The 19,242-nt window shown below is 31.7% G+C and overlaps 1 protein-coding gene across 1 annotated transcript; it reads left to right on the forward strand.

Annotated features, from left to right (window-relative positions):
* Positions 1–12,174: 12,174 nt before the first annotated feature.
* On the forward strand, positions 12,175–18,906 carry LOC120069598 (bifunctional riboflavin biosynthesis protein RIBA 1, chloroplastic-like). The gene is made up of 7 exons (XM_039021389.2): positions 12,175–12,255; positions 14,682–14,937; positions 15,068–15,289; positions 15,789–16,111; positions 17,091–17,226; positions 17,313–17,609; positions 18,385–18,906. The coding sequence occupies exons 1-7, from the start codon at positions 12,206–12,208 to the stop codon at positions 18,649–18,651; spliced, it is 1,551 nt and encodes a 516-aa protein (XP_038877317.2). The 5' UTR covers positions 12,175–12,205; the 3' UTR covers positions 18,652–18,906.
* Positions 18,907–19,242: the final 336 nt, after the last annotated feature.

Raw genomic sequence — 19,242 nt, forward strand, 5'->3', positions numbered from 1 at the left:
AGTGTGCTAGATGAGGTTTAACATGCTTTGTGCTGTGTAGCATGATCGCATAGCTTTGTGTTTAAGGTTAAACGAGGAAGACAATAGAAATTTACATTGCATGCATCCTAGAAATAGGCTCAAGTGTGTGTAGCATGATCGCATAGCTTTGTGTTGGATGAGGTTGCCCTTGCGGTCAAGCTTAGGGTTGTGATGAAGACATCCTCACATTTTATCTGTTTTTCCATGCATTTTACTACGCATCAACAGTTGTCGTGTCTTTACCTCTCATTCACATTCCCACTGCTTTTTCTGTTAGTTAGAAGTAGGAGTAGTTTGTAGCTTATACCCCTCATCATTCTTTTATTCATCCGCCGCAAACACATCACCGCATACATTTAGCTACAAGTCCCTGAGTTCGACATCGAATCACCTGAGAAGCTTTCGTTCGCGTTATACTTGGCGTGAGCGCAAGAAAACTTGTGACAGGAACACATGGTCATTGCATATGAGATCAACACATAATTTCCTTTCTAACACATGACCACCAACGCATGAGTATAAACACATACGTTAAGACATACATCACATATTGCGTCCCACATGATCTTAGCCATCATGTTTTTGGTGGCTAATTTCACGTCACCATGTTTAGGCTTGGCCAGTTACTCGAGATTCCCGATTATTCCATTTTCAAATGTTAGCAATGTATAAGAGTCAAATAGGATCATTTTCTGCTCGAGACTTCTTACTATTTTTTATCATGTGGGAGTTAGAATTAATTCTTGTTTATCTACTTCTATCGATGTGGTGCGGAAAGAAACGGTTGTATTCAGCTACAAAGTTTATTTTGTATACTGCGGGAGGTTACATTTTTTTGTTAATGGGAGTTATGGATATCGGTTTATATGGTTCTAATGAACCAACTTTAAATTTTGAAACATCAGCTAATCAATCGTATCCTATAGCACTGGAAATACTATTCTATATCGGATTTCTTATTGCTTTTGCTATCAAATCATATACCCTTACATACATGGTTACCAGATACCCACAGAGAGGCAAATTATAGTACTTGTATGCTTTTAGCCAGAATCTTATTAAAAATGGGAGCATATGGATTTGTTCGGATCAATATAGAATTATTACCCCACGCCCATTTTATCTTTTCATAAAACTTGATGACTGAAATTAGCTGCCAAAAACTTGATGGCTAAGATCATGTGGGATGCAATATGCGATGCATGTCTTAAGGTATGCGTTTATACTCATGCGTCGGTGGTCATGTGTTAGAAAGGAAAAATATGCGTTGATCTCATATGCGATGACCATGCATCTTATCACAAGTTTTCTTGCACTCACGCCAAGTATAACACGGATGCAAGCTTCTCAGGTGATCCGAGGTCAAACTTAGGGACTTGTAGCTAAATGTATGCAGTGATGTGTTTGCGGCGGATGAATAAAAGAATGATGAGGGGTATAAGCTACAAACTACTTCTACTTCTAACTAACAGAGAAAGCAGTGGGAATGTGAATGAGAGGTAAAGACACGACAACTGTTGACGCGTAGTAAAATGCATGGAAAAACAGATAAAATGTGAGGATGTCTTCATCACAACCCTAAGCTTGACCGCAAGGGCAACCTCATCCAGCACAAAGCTATACGATCATGCTACACACACTTGAGCCTATTTCTAGGACGCATGCAATGTATATGCGACGAGTCGAGAGGCCTTATTTCTAAGTCTCTATTCCTGCTCATGTGCTTCCACACATAAACAAGATGACTGCATACCACCGTATCCTACTTCTGGACGCATGCAATATCCTATCCGTAGGGTGCATACGCTATGTAATAGCAAATAGAGCTTATTCCTAAGTTCCCCATTCTTGCTTATGCGATCCAATTCGCTCTCCCGAGACTTAGATTTGGTTTTTAGACTACTCTTCCAAGTATGCCTAAATGATGAATGATGCGTTCATAAGACAAGGTAATCGCATAAACCTGGCTGACGTAAGATTATTCCTATCTCTAGTGAATACTTGCTTATATTGCTTAATGCGACCAACCACTTACCCTCTCGGGCAGTTAGTTGTTGCTGACTTTACTCATAGACAAGCATTGCATCTTCCTATAGACAGGCGTTGCCACAGCTTCCCACTAAGCAAATAAGGTTTTCTCACAACACTCACGCAACGTACACCTACCGGTAGTTTGCTACATGCTTCATATTCCTATACCGCTTGACTAAGTATGTGATACTCTAGCAATCTCACTAAGTGAAGCAATGAAGGTTAAAGATGCTAAGTAATGAAGATGGAGATGGAGTCGAAGGAAGTTATAGAAATGCATTGTTCACAAAATGTATTAATTTCTTAAGGCATAATGTAATACGATACAATAAAGGAAAGAAGAGAAAATGAAAGGACCAGTTGGAAGTAATGTATTACTTCCAGCAGATGTGTGTCAAGGCTATCGGTGGTGCCATGGATGGGTGGTGGAGCTGAGTCTCTCGAGCTCTAACTCTGGCAAAAGCTCCGGTCGTCACTTGGAATGGATGAAGGGGATGAAAAACTCTCAAGCTTTCCTCTCACACATTCATCTGGATCACAAGGATCCGCCCGAAGGCGAACCTTGGATGAAATGAAATTTTGCTCAGCAGCTTCTATTTATAGAGCTTGATCACCGATAGAATTAATGAACCTGCTCTGATTCTGACATTCGCGGCATGATGGTCCTTTTTTGAATCTCTACTACTAACGTCGTGGTAGGTGAAATGTCAACATCATCTTTTGATTCACCAGTATGCGTTCATGTTGCATTTTACCAATCTTGCGTTAATCTCTCTATTATGGTCATCATCATGTAGCCTGCGATGACCGCATTCGTTCGATGACCGAATTCGCTCGATGATCGCAAGTTCTCAGCAATGACCGCAACTTCTCAACGATAATTGCAATCGTTTGGCTACCACAACTTCTATGCGATGGACGCACACGGTTGATGGCCGCAACATCCATACGTCGAACGTATGCGTTCTTCTTTGCAATGGAGAAATTCTCCGTAGTATGCGTTTGTCTTTGCGATGGATAAATTCTCTGCATGCGGTCGTCTATAGCCTGGCTTCCATGTATGCGCCCGCATCCTGCGTTAGCTACAAAGATAGAAAATTGAACGCATAATAATGCATAATAGTGGTTAGCTGAGATTCTTAATGTTGATGGCCGAAAACTCATTTTCTCATGAATTCCTAACATAATCGCCGCATATTCTGCTTAACAACCTTCGTAATTCTAGATAAAAGGCCTAAGCATTTCTGCATGTCATCAGTTATTTATACCTACTAGAACATAAGTCTGAAGCTTTTGAAAAGTTCAAAAAGTGTAAGGTTGAAGTAGAACACTTATTAGGTAAAACAATTAAAAACACTTCGATCTGATCGGGGTGGAGAGTACATGGATTTAGAATCTCATAACTATTTAATAGAACATGGAATTCAATCCTAACTCTCAACATCTGGTACACCTCAACCATACGGTGTATCAGATAGGAGAAATAGAACCTTATTAGCTATGGTTCATTCTATGATGAGCTATGCTCAATTGCCTTACTCATTTTGGGGTATGTAGTAGAGACTGTAGTTCACATCTTGAACAATATTCCCTCGAAGAGTGTTTCTGAAACACATTTTGAGTTATGAAAGGGGCGTAAACCAAGTTTACGGTACTTCAGAATTTGAGGTTGTCCTGCATACGTGTTAGTGACAAATCCTAAGAAGTTGGAACCTCATTTAAGATTGTGTCAATTTGTTGGTTATCCTAAGGAAATGAGAAGTGGTCTATTCTATGACTCTCAAGAAAATAAAATGTTTTCATCGACAAATGCTACACTTTTAGAGGAATACCACATAAGAGATCATAAACCATGTTACAAAGTAGTATTAAGGGAAGCTATTGATGAAGCAACAATGGTTGTTGATGAAGTTGGTCCTTCATCAAGAGTTAATGAAGGAGCCAACACTTCAGGTCAGTCTCATCCTTCTCAACCATTGAGAGAGCCTCGACGTAGTGGAAAGGTTGTGATACAACCTGACTGTTACTTGGATTTAACAGAAACTCAAGTTGTAATATCAGATGATGGTGTTGAAGATCCATTGTCCTATAACACAGGCAATGAATGACGCAGGCAAGAACCATTAGGTCAAAGACACGGACCTTGAAATGGAGTCCATGTATTCCAATTCAGTATGGGAACTTGTAGATTTACTTGAAGGAGTCAAACCCATAGGGTGTAAATGGATCTACAAAAGAAAGAGAGATGTAGTTGGAAGGTACATACCTTCAAACTAGACTTGTAGCAAAGGGTTTGTTGGGTTTTATGTCCTAAAACTCGTGGTTTGTAAACAATAGAACTTATTCTGAAAATTCAATAAGTTGTTATTGAATAGATGTTTTTCTTATTAGAAATCTAATAAACCTAAAAGTCCCTTGAACATTAAATGAGTATTTGAACTTTATGTGAAGACATAAAAGTAGATCAGGTTCGAGTAAATAGTCAAAATGATCTATAGTATATGAATAAGATTGGGTGCCTTATTCTAGTAATACTATTAGATACGGCCTACTTTGTAGTTATTATAAAGAGTTGTAAAGTACTACAAACGAAGTGATCCTAATTCATACATGTTATGACATGAGGAGTGGGGGCGTCCTTGTGCAAAAGGGTTGTACAAGATCGGACCACAAAATCAATCACTCTTACTTTATAGCGTTGTTTACTGTTTAAGACTGACTATTTCAAAGTGGTGACTTAGGTAACTTGACCTTAATCTTGAGCTAACTATGAACTCCATTTTATTTGGGATTATCCTTAGATTTGCATAGGTGAGGGTTGGCTCAACAGCGCCAGCTTAATAACCTCCCATTTACGGATAAGACCAGATAGATTGCTGGGAACATAGGGTGCAAGATGGAATTCACTTCTACCTGCTAGTTTAGGGATAGTAGAGAGGTTGTTCCCTTAAGTGCCGATACTGGGTCTTGAACAAGGGGCCCCACCCTCTCACTGGCTCGAGAGGGACTCGTTTTTGTTGATTGGATCACAAAACAATTGTTCATTAGAGGATTAGTGGGACTTAATAAACAAGAGGTAATTTCGAGGGTAAAATAGAGATTTGACCCAACCATTATTACGGACAACCTATGAAGGGTTAACTTACTAATCATGGTTATATCGAATGGACGTAATATATCGATAGTGAGGGGAGTTCAGTTATGGGCTTTAGTGGAAGGACCCATTAGTTAACGAATGGGGGTTAGTTCGGTCTAATGAGTTTAGCCGATTAATCTCGGATCGTTGGAGCCCATGATCTGTAGATCCGCGAGGTCTCCCTACTAGCTCGTAAATGGATTACCTCTAGAGTAGCGTGATAAGTTAATTTGAAACGTTCAAATTAAAATTACAGGAATTAGTAATTATATGAGATATAATTACACGTTTATTTTTTAGAATTAAACAGAATAGGAGAACTAATATTTAAATATGATTTAAATATATGAAGATGAATTTCTGTAAAAAAAAATAATTTAATATTTGATATTAAATTAATTGTAGTTATTTAAATTGTTTAAATAATTATTTATTAAATTAATTAAAAATATTAAAATTATTCAAATAATTATTTATTAATTTTATTAAGAAAATTAATTTATGAAATTGATTTCTTAAAATTAATAATATTTTCAATTTTAAATTGATTTATGAAATCAATTTTGAAATGTTGAAAAAGAAGAAAAAAAACACAAAAAATAGAATTTGAGTTTTTCCATTATCTCCTTCAAGTTGTTCACCCATAACCCACCATCTTTAACCTTTAATTACTCCAAGCATGAGTTGCATCTCATGCAACCATTTTCATGGCTGGATGATCTACAATATATTGAAGAGATTGGAGTGAAATTGAGACAATGTAATCAATAGAATTTTGTTGAAACTTCGGGATGAAGAAGGAGTTCTTCAAGTGGGTTGCTGCTGTGAGTTCCTCTCTTAATTCCCTTAATTCAAGCTTATTTTGGGTCTCGCAACTCAATCTAGAGCACCAAAAGAATAGTAGGGAAGATCTTGGGGTGGTCTACAACAAGATTCGGATAGATTAGCAGCTAGAAATCGAGATTTCAAGAGGACTACAAAGGTGTGACTTGAAACCCATTTATTTATGTATAAGCATGCTTTAGTTTCTGCCAAAATTAATGAATTAAAGTGCTTATTGATTCTTGTTGCTTCCGTTGTGTTAATGATACAATCAAACATGGTTATATCCAAAGGGAATGGGTTGACTATTAGGAAACTTTTTTTTCTTGTTGCTATGCTTAAGTCTATAAGAATTCTCTTGTCCATTGCCACATATTATGGCTATGAGATATGGCAAATGGATGTCAAGACTGCTTTTCTGAATGGCAATCTTGAGGAGAATATCTTGATGTCTCAGTCGGAGGGGTACATAGCCCAAGATCAAGAGCAAAAAGTTTGCAAGTTGAATCGATCCATTAATGGATTGAAACAGACATCCAGATCTTGGAACATTATATTTGATACAGCGATCAGATCTTTTGGTTTTGATGAAAACATTGATGAACCTTGTATCTACAAGAAAATCATTAACGATAAAGTAGCTTTTCTAATACTTTATATGGACAATAGCAAACTCATTGAGAATGATGTAGGGTACCTTACTTGTCTAAAGGAACAGTGTCCTAAGACACCTCAAGAAGTTGAGGATATGAGACGTATCCCCTATACCTCAGTTGTGGACAGCTTAATGTAAGCTATGATTTGCACAAGGCCAGACATTTGTTATGCAGTGGAAATTGTCAGCAGGTACCAGTCCAATCCAGGGTTAAACCACTGAACAACGATTAATAACATCCTCAAGTATCTTAGAAGAATGAGAGACTACAAGCTGGTGTATAGAGCTAAGAATTTAATCCTTGCAGGATACACCGACCCTAATTTTTTAACTGACAAAGATTCGAGGAAATCCATTTCAGGATCAGTGTTTACCCTAAACGGGGAGCTGTAGTGTGATGTAGCACCAAGCAAGGATGTATTGCAAATTCCATTATGGAATCTGCATATGTGGCTACTTGTAAAGTAGAAAAGGAAGAAGTTTGGCTCAAGAAGTTCCTAAGTGATTTGGATGTGGTTCCAAATATGGACTTGCCCGTCACCTTATACTATGACAACAGTGGGCAGTAGCCATTCCTGATCAATTTACGAAGGCTCTCACGCCTAATGTGTATGAGGGTCATTTAGACAGTCTAAGTCTATGCGAAATATACATTGTATATTCTAAGGCAAGTGGGAGATGTGTAATGGGTATATGAATGCCCTAGTTTATTATATTTGTTCACAATAATCCCGCTTTTGGATTATGTGCAAACCATTTACTAGAGTTTTAGTTCAATTGAGAGTTTGCTGGGTTTTATGCCCTAAAACTCTAGATAGTAAATGTTATTAATTGACAGCCATCAATATAGAGTTATGGATGTTAATTCAATAAATGTTATTGCTTGTATTGTTGTCTATTTTGTCTTAATAACCCTAAATCCAATAAACTAGCATCCAAGGTTGTCTTATGAATCTTTAACTGTATGTGGAGACATACATGGATCGATGTTCAAGAGACAACCTAAAGGGTCTATAGTATAAGGATAAGGCTGGGTACCTTATTTTGATAACACTATGGATATGACCCACTTTAAATACAAACGTAATGATCCAACGCGTTCGTATAGATGACACACGAGTGGGGGTATCCTATGTAATGAATTTTCATAAGATTAGACTGCGAAATAGTAACCACTAGATGCAACACCATTGACTAGTTTGGTTCCTATTTCAATAGGATGACCTAGGCAACTTAGTTTGAATCCTAAGTATATCATGAACTCCTGCTCTTTTTATTATATCTAGAAATTAGGTTTTGAAGCAAAATGTATTGAAGAATGTTGACATAGAAAAAATTGACTTCAATGGAAGGAAGAAATCGAGTCAAAATTAAACTTACTTTCAAACATGAAGTTTTTGGAACAGTAGTCCAAACACAGAAGATGTTAAGCCTATTGAATACAAATGAGTATTTGTAAGAAAAAAAAACGAAAATAGTGAAGCCACAAGATATAAAGGAAGGCTAGTTGTACAAGGTTTTTCACAAAGGTCTGGTATTGATTATGATGAGACATTCTCCGATAGTGGATGCAAGTACACTAAAATATTTAATTGGTCTGACTGTGTATAAAAGTCTAGACATGCATCATATTGATATAGTCACAACATATTTATATGGAAGTCTTGATAATGACATTTATATGAAAATCCCAATTTTTTTTTATTATACCTGAAACATATAAATTAAATTCTCTGGAATTATATTTAATAAAAACACACGAACATATTAGATTAAAACAATCAGGACGAATATGGTTCAATCGACTGAGTGGATATTTGTTGAAAAAATAATATCAAAACAATCTAATATGTCTGTGTGTTTTTATAAAGAAATCACAGTCAGATTTGCTATTATAACTGTATATGTTGATGACTTAAATATAATTGGAACTTTTGAAGAGCCTTCAAAGACAATAGAATATCTTTAAAAATAATTTGAAATGAAAGATCTCGAAAAAATAAAATTTTGCATTAGCTTGCAAATTGAGCATTTAGCAGAGGAGATATTTGTTCATTAGTCAACTTATATAGGAAATTTTTAAAAAAGATTTTAAATGGAAAAAACACATCCATTGGACATTCTAATGGAAGTTCATTCATTTGATATAAAGAAAGTCATATTTCGACCTCAAAATGATAATAAAAAACTTCTAGGTCTTGAAGTATCCATATCTTAGTGCAATTGGTACACTTATGTATCTTGTCAATAATACAAGACCAGATATTGCACTTTCAGTAAATTTATTAGCTAGATATAGTTCTTATTGAACAAAAAGACATTCGAATGGAATTAAACACATACTATGTTATCTCCAAGAAACGATTGATATGAGTTTGTTTTATTCAAACAAATCAAATTTTGATCTAGTTGATTATGCAGATTTTAGATATTTATCTGACCCAAACAAATCTAGATCTCAAACAATTTATCTATTTATATGTAGAAGATCTGTTATATGATGGCGATCAGTCAAACAAACAATAACAACCACTTAATCAAATCATGTCGTAATTCTTGCCATTCACAAGACTAGTCAATAATATGTATGATTAAGATCAATGACTCAACACATTTATGGAACATGTGGTTTTTCTTCTAGTAAAAATCTTCCAACGATATTATACGAAGACAACACAACATGTGTAGCCCAAATCAAAGGATGATATATTAAAGAAGATAACGAAACATATTTCACCAAAGTTTTTCTACACTCATGATCTTGAATCAAATGACGACATCGATGTATAACAAATTTGTTCGAATGATAACTTGACAGACTTATTTACAAAGACATTACCTATCATAATCTTTGAAAAATTGGTGCAAAACATTGAAATACGGCAAATAAGAAATCTCAAGTATTGTTTCCATGAGGAAGAGCAAATATATTATATTCTTTTAGAATTATTAGATTATATGAAATATGTACTCATTTACCTTCGCTAAGATTTTTTCCATTGGGTTTTTTCCTAGTAAAATTTTAATGAGACATATTTCATATATATAATAGACATATAAGAGTGAGTATTATAAATATTATAAGTAAATAGATGCCCATTTAGTGTCCTAAAAGACCAAATGTCATTATCCCATTAACCCTTGTGTCTTTCTATATGTTATCCATATGTCTTATGATTACGCACTCTTAGAGTCCAAATAATGTTACATTCTAGTTACCAAATTATCTATAAATAGTGGCATTTGGTGGATTTTAATGATATACATTTTAGTGGGTGAGAATCAAAGAGAAACTTTCATAATATCCATAAATTTCTTTTCTTATACTTTTGTTTTCTATATTGTATATTTACTAATTATTTTATATAATATAGTTTCTTGGTATTTTGTGTTTCCAAGGTATCTCGTTTTGCTCTCAATTTTACAACAAAGTGCATTTTTCTTAAAAATATAGTTTGATTCATATGTCGTTTTTATTTTAACATAAGATGAATGCTTATTGATAAATGCCAAAAGGTAAAAATAAAACGAGGAAAGAAAATTAGGTAGAAAATTAATAATTGAAGTTTTTATTTTTAAACATGATTAAATTTGAACAGTTTTATTTCTATACCATATATATAATAATTTGAAAATTTTGATATTTGGTTATAAAGAAATAAAAAGGGAAAAAACTCTCACTCAAAATGATACTTTTGACCATTTTTCTTGCCATATTTTAATTTTCAATATTTAAATTTCAACAACGAAATATGCAAAAATAAACACAAAGGTTTTTAACTCATTGACATTATTTCTCCAACACATTCAAATTCGAAAGTTTATTGTCTCGAATATTTAAATTTCAAACACGTAAATCTTTTGTAATCAATATTCATAGGCATAAAATATATATGTCATCGAAAAAAAGGGTTTAATTGTTCTTGAAGAGTTCAAATTGGCTTCTTGGATTTTTTTTCTCAAGATTTGAAAAAATTAAGGATTTATTTAGAATATATTTTCAAGTGTTTAATTTAAAAAATAAGTCATTTGGAAAGGAATTGGAGTGTTTTACAACCACTTATAATAACTTTTCAAGTGTATCTTAATCTGTTTTTTTTAAAAGTGTTTAAATAAAAATAAATTTTTTGAAAAAACATTTTTTTTTTTCCAAATCAATCTAAATGAACCTTAAGAAGATAGTAAGTTATTCTCTACTGTGCCTAATACTCCACTGAATAACCGCATTTTGTGTGTATTTTACCATCAAATTTGATAAAGGAATTTCAATAATTATTTTTCATAGACGTAATACTTTTTTATTTCAACATGTGATAAATTAATATTAGTAATTTCATTGGAGCCTCCTCTCACTCCAATATAAAAAGAAAAATTACATTTTATAACAAATACATTTTAAAAATCATGATTTCAACTTTTTTGTAATTGCAAGTGTGACAATCACATAGAAATCAGATAATAATCACAAAAAAACAATCAGATAGCAATCAGATTTTCAGGTGAAAGTTTTTAACATGTTTGAAAAAAGTAAAACCTAAAGACATGTGTCCAATTTTCAATTTTTTTTTTATTAAAATTACAATTGTCCCATATAAAAATTTCTTTTATCAATAATTTGATGGAATAAATTTTGGAAGGTCTTTATTCCAAACTTATCCTTTACAAGTCTGTTGTATAGATTTCCTTTCCATTAATGATTGCACTAATTTGTAGACGATATGGCATCCAACTAGCTTTGTTATACATTTATTGGTTGAAATATACATATGTTGTAACGATTTGATTAGTTTCAAAATCAAAACTATACCATTTACATTGACAAAAATCTAGATAAATAAAAGTTCACTAAAATAATTTTAAAAATATTTAAATAAAATTGAGTTAGAGATCCCTACAAAAGTCAATGAAAAAAAAAAAAAAACATAATATAAATCTGTTAACTTGATCATTCTCATTAAAATACCCCAAACATTCTGGAAAGTATGACACTAAACGGAAGCCTTATCTATAATCACATAGTAGTATGAAAAAACTTTCTCATCAAGTAGTACATTTTTTCTCTTACTTGAAAAATATTTTAAAAAAGAATGAATATTTTTTAAAGTTCGGATACTTATTACATTTTTTATGGACTAAAAAAATTGTAGTTTACAGAAAGTTTAAAATGAAAGAAGTGAATAAAATTAAATGCAATTACTTAAAATTGAGTGCATTAACTCCAACAAACAGGTGAATAAAAGCCATCAAACTTGAAAGTTTGAATTGAAATATTAAATTGCACCAAGTCGTGCTTAGGTTCCATGTGAATTGAAAAAAAAACTCGTGCATCATACTCTTGAAAAATATTAATTTTTGAGATCTAGGATCTCAAGACAGCCAAAAAAAATAAATAATAAATAAAATAAATAAATAAATAAATAAATAAAATCCCAATAATTTATTATTTGATTTTTCTTTCTTCTCTTACCATTCTATAAATAAGAACCTAAATTATGAAACATTCATACAATTTTGGTTGCTTAAGAGAATTTTCAGCTCCAATGGCTTGTAGAAGCGTCTCATTCCAATCTACAATCATTTCTAATTTTCAGTAAGTTAATTACTCTTTGTGTTTTGATTTTCTATTATGGTTTTTCCTCTTTAATTCTTTGTGTTTTGTCTTCCATTTAACAAGGGTTAACTTCATTTAAAGTATTCTTCCTCTCTCAATTAATTGTCTAAATTATAACTAATTCTATCACATCACTTTAATGGCCTTTCTCATTTTTTAAAAAAAATTAAAACCTCAAAGTGAAAACCTCTTAATCCACTTATCAAAAAATAATCAATATCAACATTCTTTAGCGAGTAAAGATACTAATTTCTATTTTAAAGGTCGATCGTAGTTTGAATTCACTCTCCATTAGGTTCAAACAAAGTTTCACATAAATTAGTGAAGAGAGAGATTCATGGTATACAAGTGAAGAATTAAATAGATCATTATACCTTTAATGTTTTATAATATGTATTTTCTCATAACTAATTACAAATATAGTTGTTTACCTTTCCTAAAACGGTTGTTTTCAAATTTAAGAAAATAAACTAAAATATTTAAAAATAATAGTAAAATATCACCGCCACTATCGTGGTCTATTATGACACAAATATACACAAATGGTAGTCTATCGTGGTCTATCATAGACTGTGATATTTTGCTATTAATTATAAATTTTTTTTTTCATAATTTTATCATTTAAAATAATTTTCCACCCTAAAAAACATTTACTAATATAATACTCTTTTAAATTTGGAGTATTTTAAAACTAAATTGTGACATGGGAATGAAACCCTCCACAATTGATCACATGGTAATTGATATATTATATCTACTAAAGCTATATTTATTATTTTTAATTATGGTAATGGATGTAATTTATTATGGTTAAAATATTACTTTTGTACCTTTACTTTGAAGATTGTTTGATTTTAGTCATTATACTTTCAATAAATCTTAAAATTTAGTCCCCACTCTTATGTTGATAGTTTATTTTTTTTTATAAAAAACTTCATTATCTACTAGCATTTTTACTAGTATTTTGAAAACATGTATTTTTTAACAAGGCATTAAAGAGTCCAGGGACTAAAATTGAACAAATTTTAAAATATAGATATCAAAATAATATTTTTATCTAGTTTTATTATAAATATATGATAGTCATGAACATATATATTGCTGATTAATTAGATGTTGATTGACTATAATAGCGATAATCACTAATTAAATTATATATATTGGTTAACTATAATCACCAAACATGAATTCTGATTTATATTGAATTTGCACCTATCGATTTATTTATTATTATTATATGTTAAAAATACGTTTCTAAGATTTTAAATTTAGTTTTTTAAATTTAGAAACTAACACTTTTGGCTCTAATAAAATTCTATTTGGTTTTGAGATTTTTATTTTTTCAAAAGTAAAATGCTTGGTAGCCACAGTTTGAATTGCTCTTTGATATCTGATGATGGTTTCTAAAGGTCATAAGTTTTTGCTCTTTGATATCTGATGATGGTTTCTAAAGGTCATAAGTTTTTATTTATTTATTTATTTATTATTATTATTATTAGCAAAGTGACGGTTAGTTTAATATAACAAACTAATGACACGAGTTCCCAATATCTCCAATTGTAATTATTTTGTTTTTTATTTTTCTTTTTGAAAATTAAATTTATGGACACTACTTCTACCTCTAAATTTCTTTTTTTATTATTTATTTTTTCCCAATAGTTTAAACCCCCCAAAAAAAATGAGAACTAAAGAAACTAGCTTTCAAAAGGTTGTTTTTGTTTTTGGAATTTGACTAAGAATTCAACTATTGTACTTTAAGAAATATGCAAATCATGGTAAGAAATGTGGTTGAAATATGCTTATTTTTTTTTTAAAAAAAATGATTACCAAACAGGGTCTTAATTCATCAAAAATTGGCCGGTAAGCAATGAATTAAAAGAGAAAAACTTGGGTGTCCTCTTGAGTTTTTCTCTTAGATGCACTATCTTAGTGCATCACAAGTATAGTCTGTATACTTTAGTTGATAACAATTTAGTTTATGTACTTTCAAATTTTTGATAATTTAGTCATTAAACTTTAGTAAGTAACAATTTAGTCTCTATACTTTATCATTTGTAATGATTTAGTACTTATTTTGAAAAATATTATTTTAGTGAAATTATTTATATATGTACATCGATAAATGGTTTGGGATTCATTTTATTTTAAATTATAAAGACTAAGTCGTTACACAATAAAAGTTGATGCCTAATTTTGAAGTAAATTTTTATGATAGGTATTAAATTGTTACAAATTTCAAAATATAGGAACTAAATTATTACTTATTAAAGTTTAAAATGATTACAAATTTAAAAATACGTACACGGATTAGATTGTGAACTAAATTGTTTCTTTTATGAAAACTTCGAGACCAAAAGTGTTTTTCCACCACTAAAGATTATTGCCTAATTTATTGTTATATGTAGAAGATTTAAAGTGTTGCAATCTTTTGGTGGAATCAACAACCTTACTGTTTCTGCTGAGTTCGCTTCAAATTGCAAAGCTAATAAACTGTTTCTGGGTTCACTCCAAACAAGATCAGCTTCATTGAAACACACCATCCTTGACTCAGCTTCTATTACAAATAGTTTTCCCATTGATGAAGATGAATTTGATCTTGATCGTCCAACCCAAGGTTTTGCTTCCATTGCAGATGCCATTCAAGAAATTCGCAACGGAAAGGTTGTTTTTTGTTTTTTGTTTCTTTTCTTCTTTTATATAATATTAGATAAACATGAGATTGTAATAGAAGTTAACTTACTCGTGTATCTTATAAAGATGATGAGATCGTTAATATAGGATTTGGTTGCAGATGGTGCTTGTTGTTGATGACGAAGATAGAGAAAATGAGGGAGATTTGATAATGGCAGCACAAGCTGCAACTCCTGAAGCCATGGCTTTCATTGTAAAGCATTGTACAGGAATTGTTTGTGTGGCCATGAAAGGTGAAGATTTGGAGAGGTTACAAATTCCACTTATGGTCAATGAAAAGGAGAACGAGGAGAAACTTTGTACTGCTTTTACCATCACAGTGGTACGATATAATACAAGAATTCTTACCTGTTAGTTGAGCTATACTTATTTTTTTCGGTCTAACTCAATCAGATAATTATGAAAAAACATCGAGAGGTATTTGGACCCCACTCTCTGTCTGGGACTTCAATTATAATAGTTGGTGCTTTCCACTATTATAATCTACAACTAACTACTATATTACTATTCAATTTCCTCTTTATTATAGTGTTTATAGTTTTTTACCAAGACTTAAATAATTTACGCCCTAAATTCAGACTATTATAATACAGAAACTATTATAACTATTGCATATAATACCCAATTCATAACCTCAAACACCTCCAAAAGATTAAAAAAAGATGTTTATTACATGACAAACTGTGATCAAGCCAATAATTAAGTTGTACTAATAATGAGTGCAATCAATTTATAGTAAATGCGTGTTTTTTTAATAAAAGAATGAAGAGTTTGTAACGTGATAAATTATGGTTGATGTTTTAGAATTATGATTATTTCAGGATGCACGAGAAGGTACGACGACAGGAGTGTCAGCTAGTGATAGGGCGAAAACAATATTGGGACTTGCATCAAGAGATTCAAAAGCATATGATTTTAAGAGGCCAGGTCATATATTTCCCCTTAGGTATAGGGAAGGTGGTGTTTTGAAGAGGGCTGGACATACTGAAGCCTCTGTGGATCTTGCTGTGCTTGCTGGATTTGATCCGGTTGGTATCCTTTGTGAGGTGGTTGATGAAGATGGTTCCATGGCTAGGTTACCTGCACTTCGTGAATTTGCCACTCGAAAAAATTTGAAAATCATTTCCATTGCTGATTTAATCAGGTAAATCTTTTTTACATCTTTTCGACGATCGTTTAATAATCATTTGATTTTTAATTTTTCTCATATATGTATATATGAGAAGTGTGCAAATAGAGTCCATTGGTTAGAGAAGGAAGTGATCATGAATATATAACTTGTGAATAATTATCTCCATTGATATGAGACCTTTTAGGTGGTTTAAAAAGCAAAGTCATGAGGGTTTACGTCCAAAATAGATAATATCATATTATTGTAGAGATAAGTGAAGGTGCTAATATGTGTTTGGTAACAGATTTAGAAATTGAATAATAATTTAAATAATTGTTTAAATATGTTTAAATTCATACTATATTTATGAATCATAAAAACCAGTAGTAATTACCAAATAAATATTAGTTGACAATAAATTGTTATTATTAATTTATTTATTAACATAATTTTATGTAAAAAAAAAAGTATACGATTATTATTTTGTAATATTATATAAATTACAATAGATTATATAATACATACTTAATTTTTTTTTTAAAAAAAATGAATTGAGTTTATAGCATGACATTTTATATTTCTAAATATTTTTATCTTAATTTAATATAATTATGCATTTTAAAATTAAAAATTAAAAATTTGGATACAATGAAAATATGAAAATGTTGTTTTTAGTGTTTGGATTACAGAATCCAAAACAATTTTCAGAAACAAAATCCATATTATCTACTAAAAACACATATTTGCTTAATTTTGTAAATTTAAAATATATAAAACAGAATAATTTAGATTGTCAACTAAACAGACCTTTAATATCAGTTAAAAATATAAAGTAAAATTGAAATATTTGTTATACATAACTTAATTGTGTAGTTACTTGGACAAATTTAAACAAAACTCATCAAATTGGTAGATGAAACATCATCCAATTTGTTCTATTTTTATCCTTTAATGTTTCAACATTCAATTAACTTTTTTCACAACATTTTTTTAATACAATCGAACTGTGCAGGTATAGGAGGAAGAGAGATAGATTAATCGAAAATGGTGGGAACGGTGGTACTCGTATGCCAACTAAATGGGGTCCCTTTCAAGCATATTGCTACAAATCTGTTTTGGATGGCATTGAACATATTGCAATGGTTAAGGTAACTATACATATATAACTCATAATTTTGTTTCAAAGTGCAAGAATTCATTACTTTTCTTTGTCTTTTTTTTTTTTTTTTTGCAGGGTGATATTGGTGATGGAGAAAATATTTTGGTTAGAGTACACTCGGAATGCTTCACTGGAGATATATTGGGATCATCTAGATGCGACTGTGGAGACCAGCTTGCTTTAGCTATGCAGTTGATCGAGGCAGCAGGCAGGGGTGTGTTGGTTTATCTTCGTGGACATGAAGGAAGAGGCATAGGTTTGGGCCACAAACTCCGTGCCTATAACTTGCAGGATGCTGGCCGAGATACTGTTGAAGCTAACCAAGATTTGGGATTCCCTGTCGATTCTCGCGAATACGGCATTGGTGCACAGGTACGTAATGGCTGAAGTAGTGATTTTCCTATAACTAGTTTTGAATTATTATGTTTGGTTTCAAAAGTGATTTTAGAATTATGTATAAAATAAATAAAACCAACGTTTTCTGTTTGAGAAATTATACTTCAAGGGTAAATTGGGTATTTCAATAAATGATGACATGTAGGTAGATTTTTGGAGTGATTTTCGATCAATCACACTCCACCAAGAATCATGTCTCATCAACTAATTATCAAAAACTCAATTTTAATAATTTTAGATTTTCTAAAATCAATTTCAACTATTTAAAAGAAATATTATGGATTGGCTTAATAGTAAATATAGGGCTTGAGTTTGATAAAAGACTAAGAAGAGATGAATTCAGTCCATAGTGGCTACTTATCTAGGATTTAATAGCCTACAAGTATCTGACATCCAAGCATAGTAAGGTGAGCAGGTAGTCCCGTGAGATTAGTCTAGGTGCACGTAAATTGGCCTAAAACACTCATAGATATAAAAAAAAAAAATCAACTATTTAAAAGGAAAATGATTTTGGAATGATCTAAAAATAACATATTCTATTGTATAATATTATCCACTTCAAGCATAAATTCTCAGGACTTCATTATTTGAAAACCATCTCAAAAGATCTTGTACTAGGAGAGATATTTGTCATCATTTATATATCTATGAGGGCTTCTTGAAACTTCAATCGGATCATAGAATATATTATTTTATCATTATGATTTTTAACACAAAGTCTCTAATCCTGCTCTCTCTGTTCTGGTTGAAGATTCTAAGGGATCTTGGAGTGAGAACAATGAAGCTAATGACAAACAACCCAACAAAGTTCATAGGGTTGAAGGGATATGGCTTAGAAGTTTCAGGTAGAGTTCCTTTGGTAACCCCAGTTACAAAAGACAACAAGAGATACCTGGAGACGAAACGCGCCAAAATGGGGCACGTCTACAACTTCGATCTCGGTGTTCGATTTAGAAATTTGATCGACGAGCATCAAACATCGAACGGAAATGCAGAATCAAGCAACGCTGTGGCTTAAGCTAGCAATAACGTTGAAATTTAAAGAGAAGTAACCGTTGATTATCAAAGGTGTTGTTGGAAGATAAATGAGAAGTATGCTGACAAAATGAAAGCCTAATTGTACCACATTCGGCATTATTATTCAGTTGGTTTAATTTGTTGAGTTTATGCTTCCAATGTTTCATATTTGTAATTCACAATATTGGTCATTAAGTTGGAAATTACATTATCGAACCACATTATGAATGAACAGTGGAATGAATTACAAATGCTACTGCTCCCTATGATTATTGTTTTCTAGTTGATCCGTTTCTCATAAAAATCGAATGAAGTTTTTATTTGTAGTATAATTATGTGTTGTTTTATTTTATTACTATTAGTTACTGAAAAAATAAAGTTGGATCTAACACAAAAAAAAGATGTCAAATACGATGTCAGAAACAATATGTATGATAAGTTTGTAACCTAGTTTGGTGCAATATCATATGTGTTTGGGGGACTATGTGCCTAGTGGAAAGAAACTTCACTATATAAAGAGTTGCAATTATAACAAAAAAATATTTATCTGATAAACTTCCTCTTTAGTAACTTATGTATAGCTTCCTCTTTA

Source organism: Benincasa hispida, chromosome 11 (genome assembly GCF_027475165.1).
Source record: "Benincasa hispida cultivar pf3 chromosome 11, pf3_genome.v1.1, whole genome shotgun sequence".
NCBI lineage: Eukaryota > Viridiplantae > Streptophyta > Magnoliopsida > Cucurbitales > Cucurbitaceae > Benincasa > Benincasa hispida.

What these genes read in the sequence shown, in the direction of transcription:
- LOC120069598 (XM_039021389.2), top strand. Translation starts at nt 12,206, where the DNA reads ATGGCTTGTAGAAGCGTCTCATTCCAATCTACAATCATTTCTAATTTT. An exon ending in ACAATCATTTCTAATTTTCA is followed by an intron (nt 12,256 to 14,681) that starts GTAAGTTAATTA and finishes TGTTATATGTAG; the next exon opens with AAGATTTAAAGTGTTGCAAT. An exon ending in AAGAAATTCGCAACGGAAAG is followed by an intron (nt 14,938 to 15,067) that starts GTTGTTTTTTGT and finishes ATTTGGTTGCAG; the next exon opens with ATGGTGCTTGTTGTTGATGA.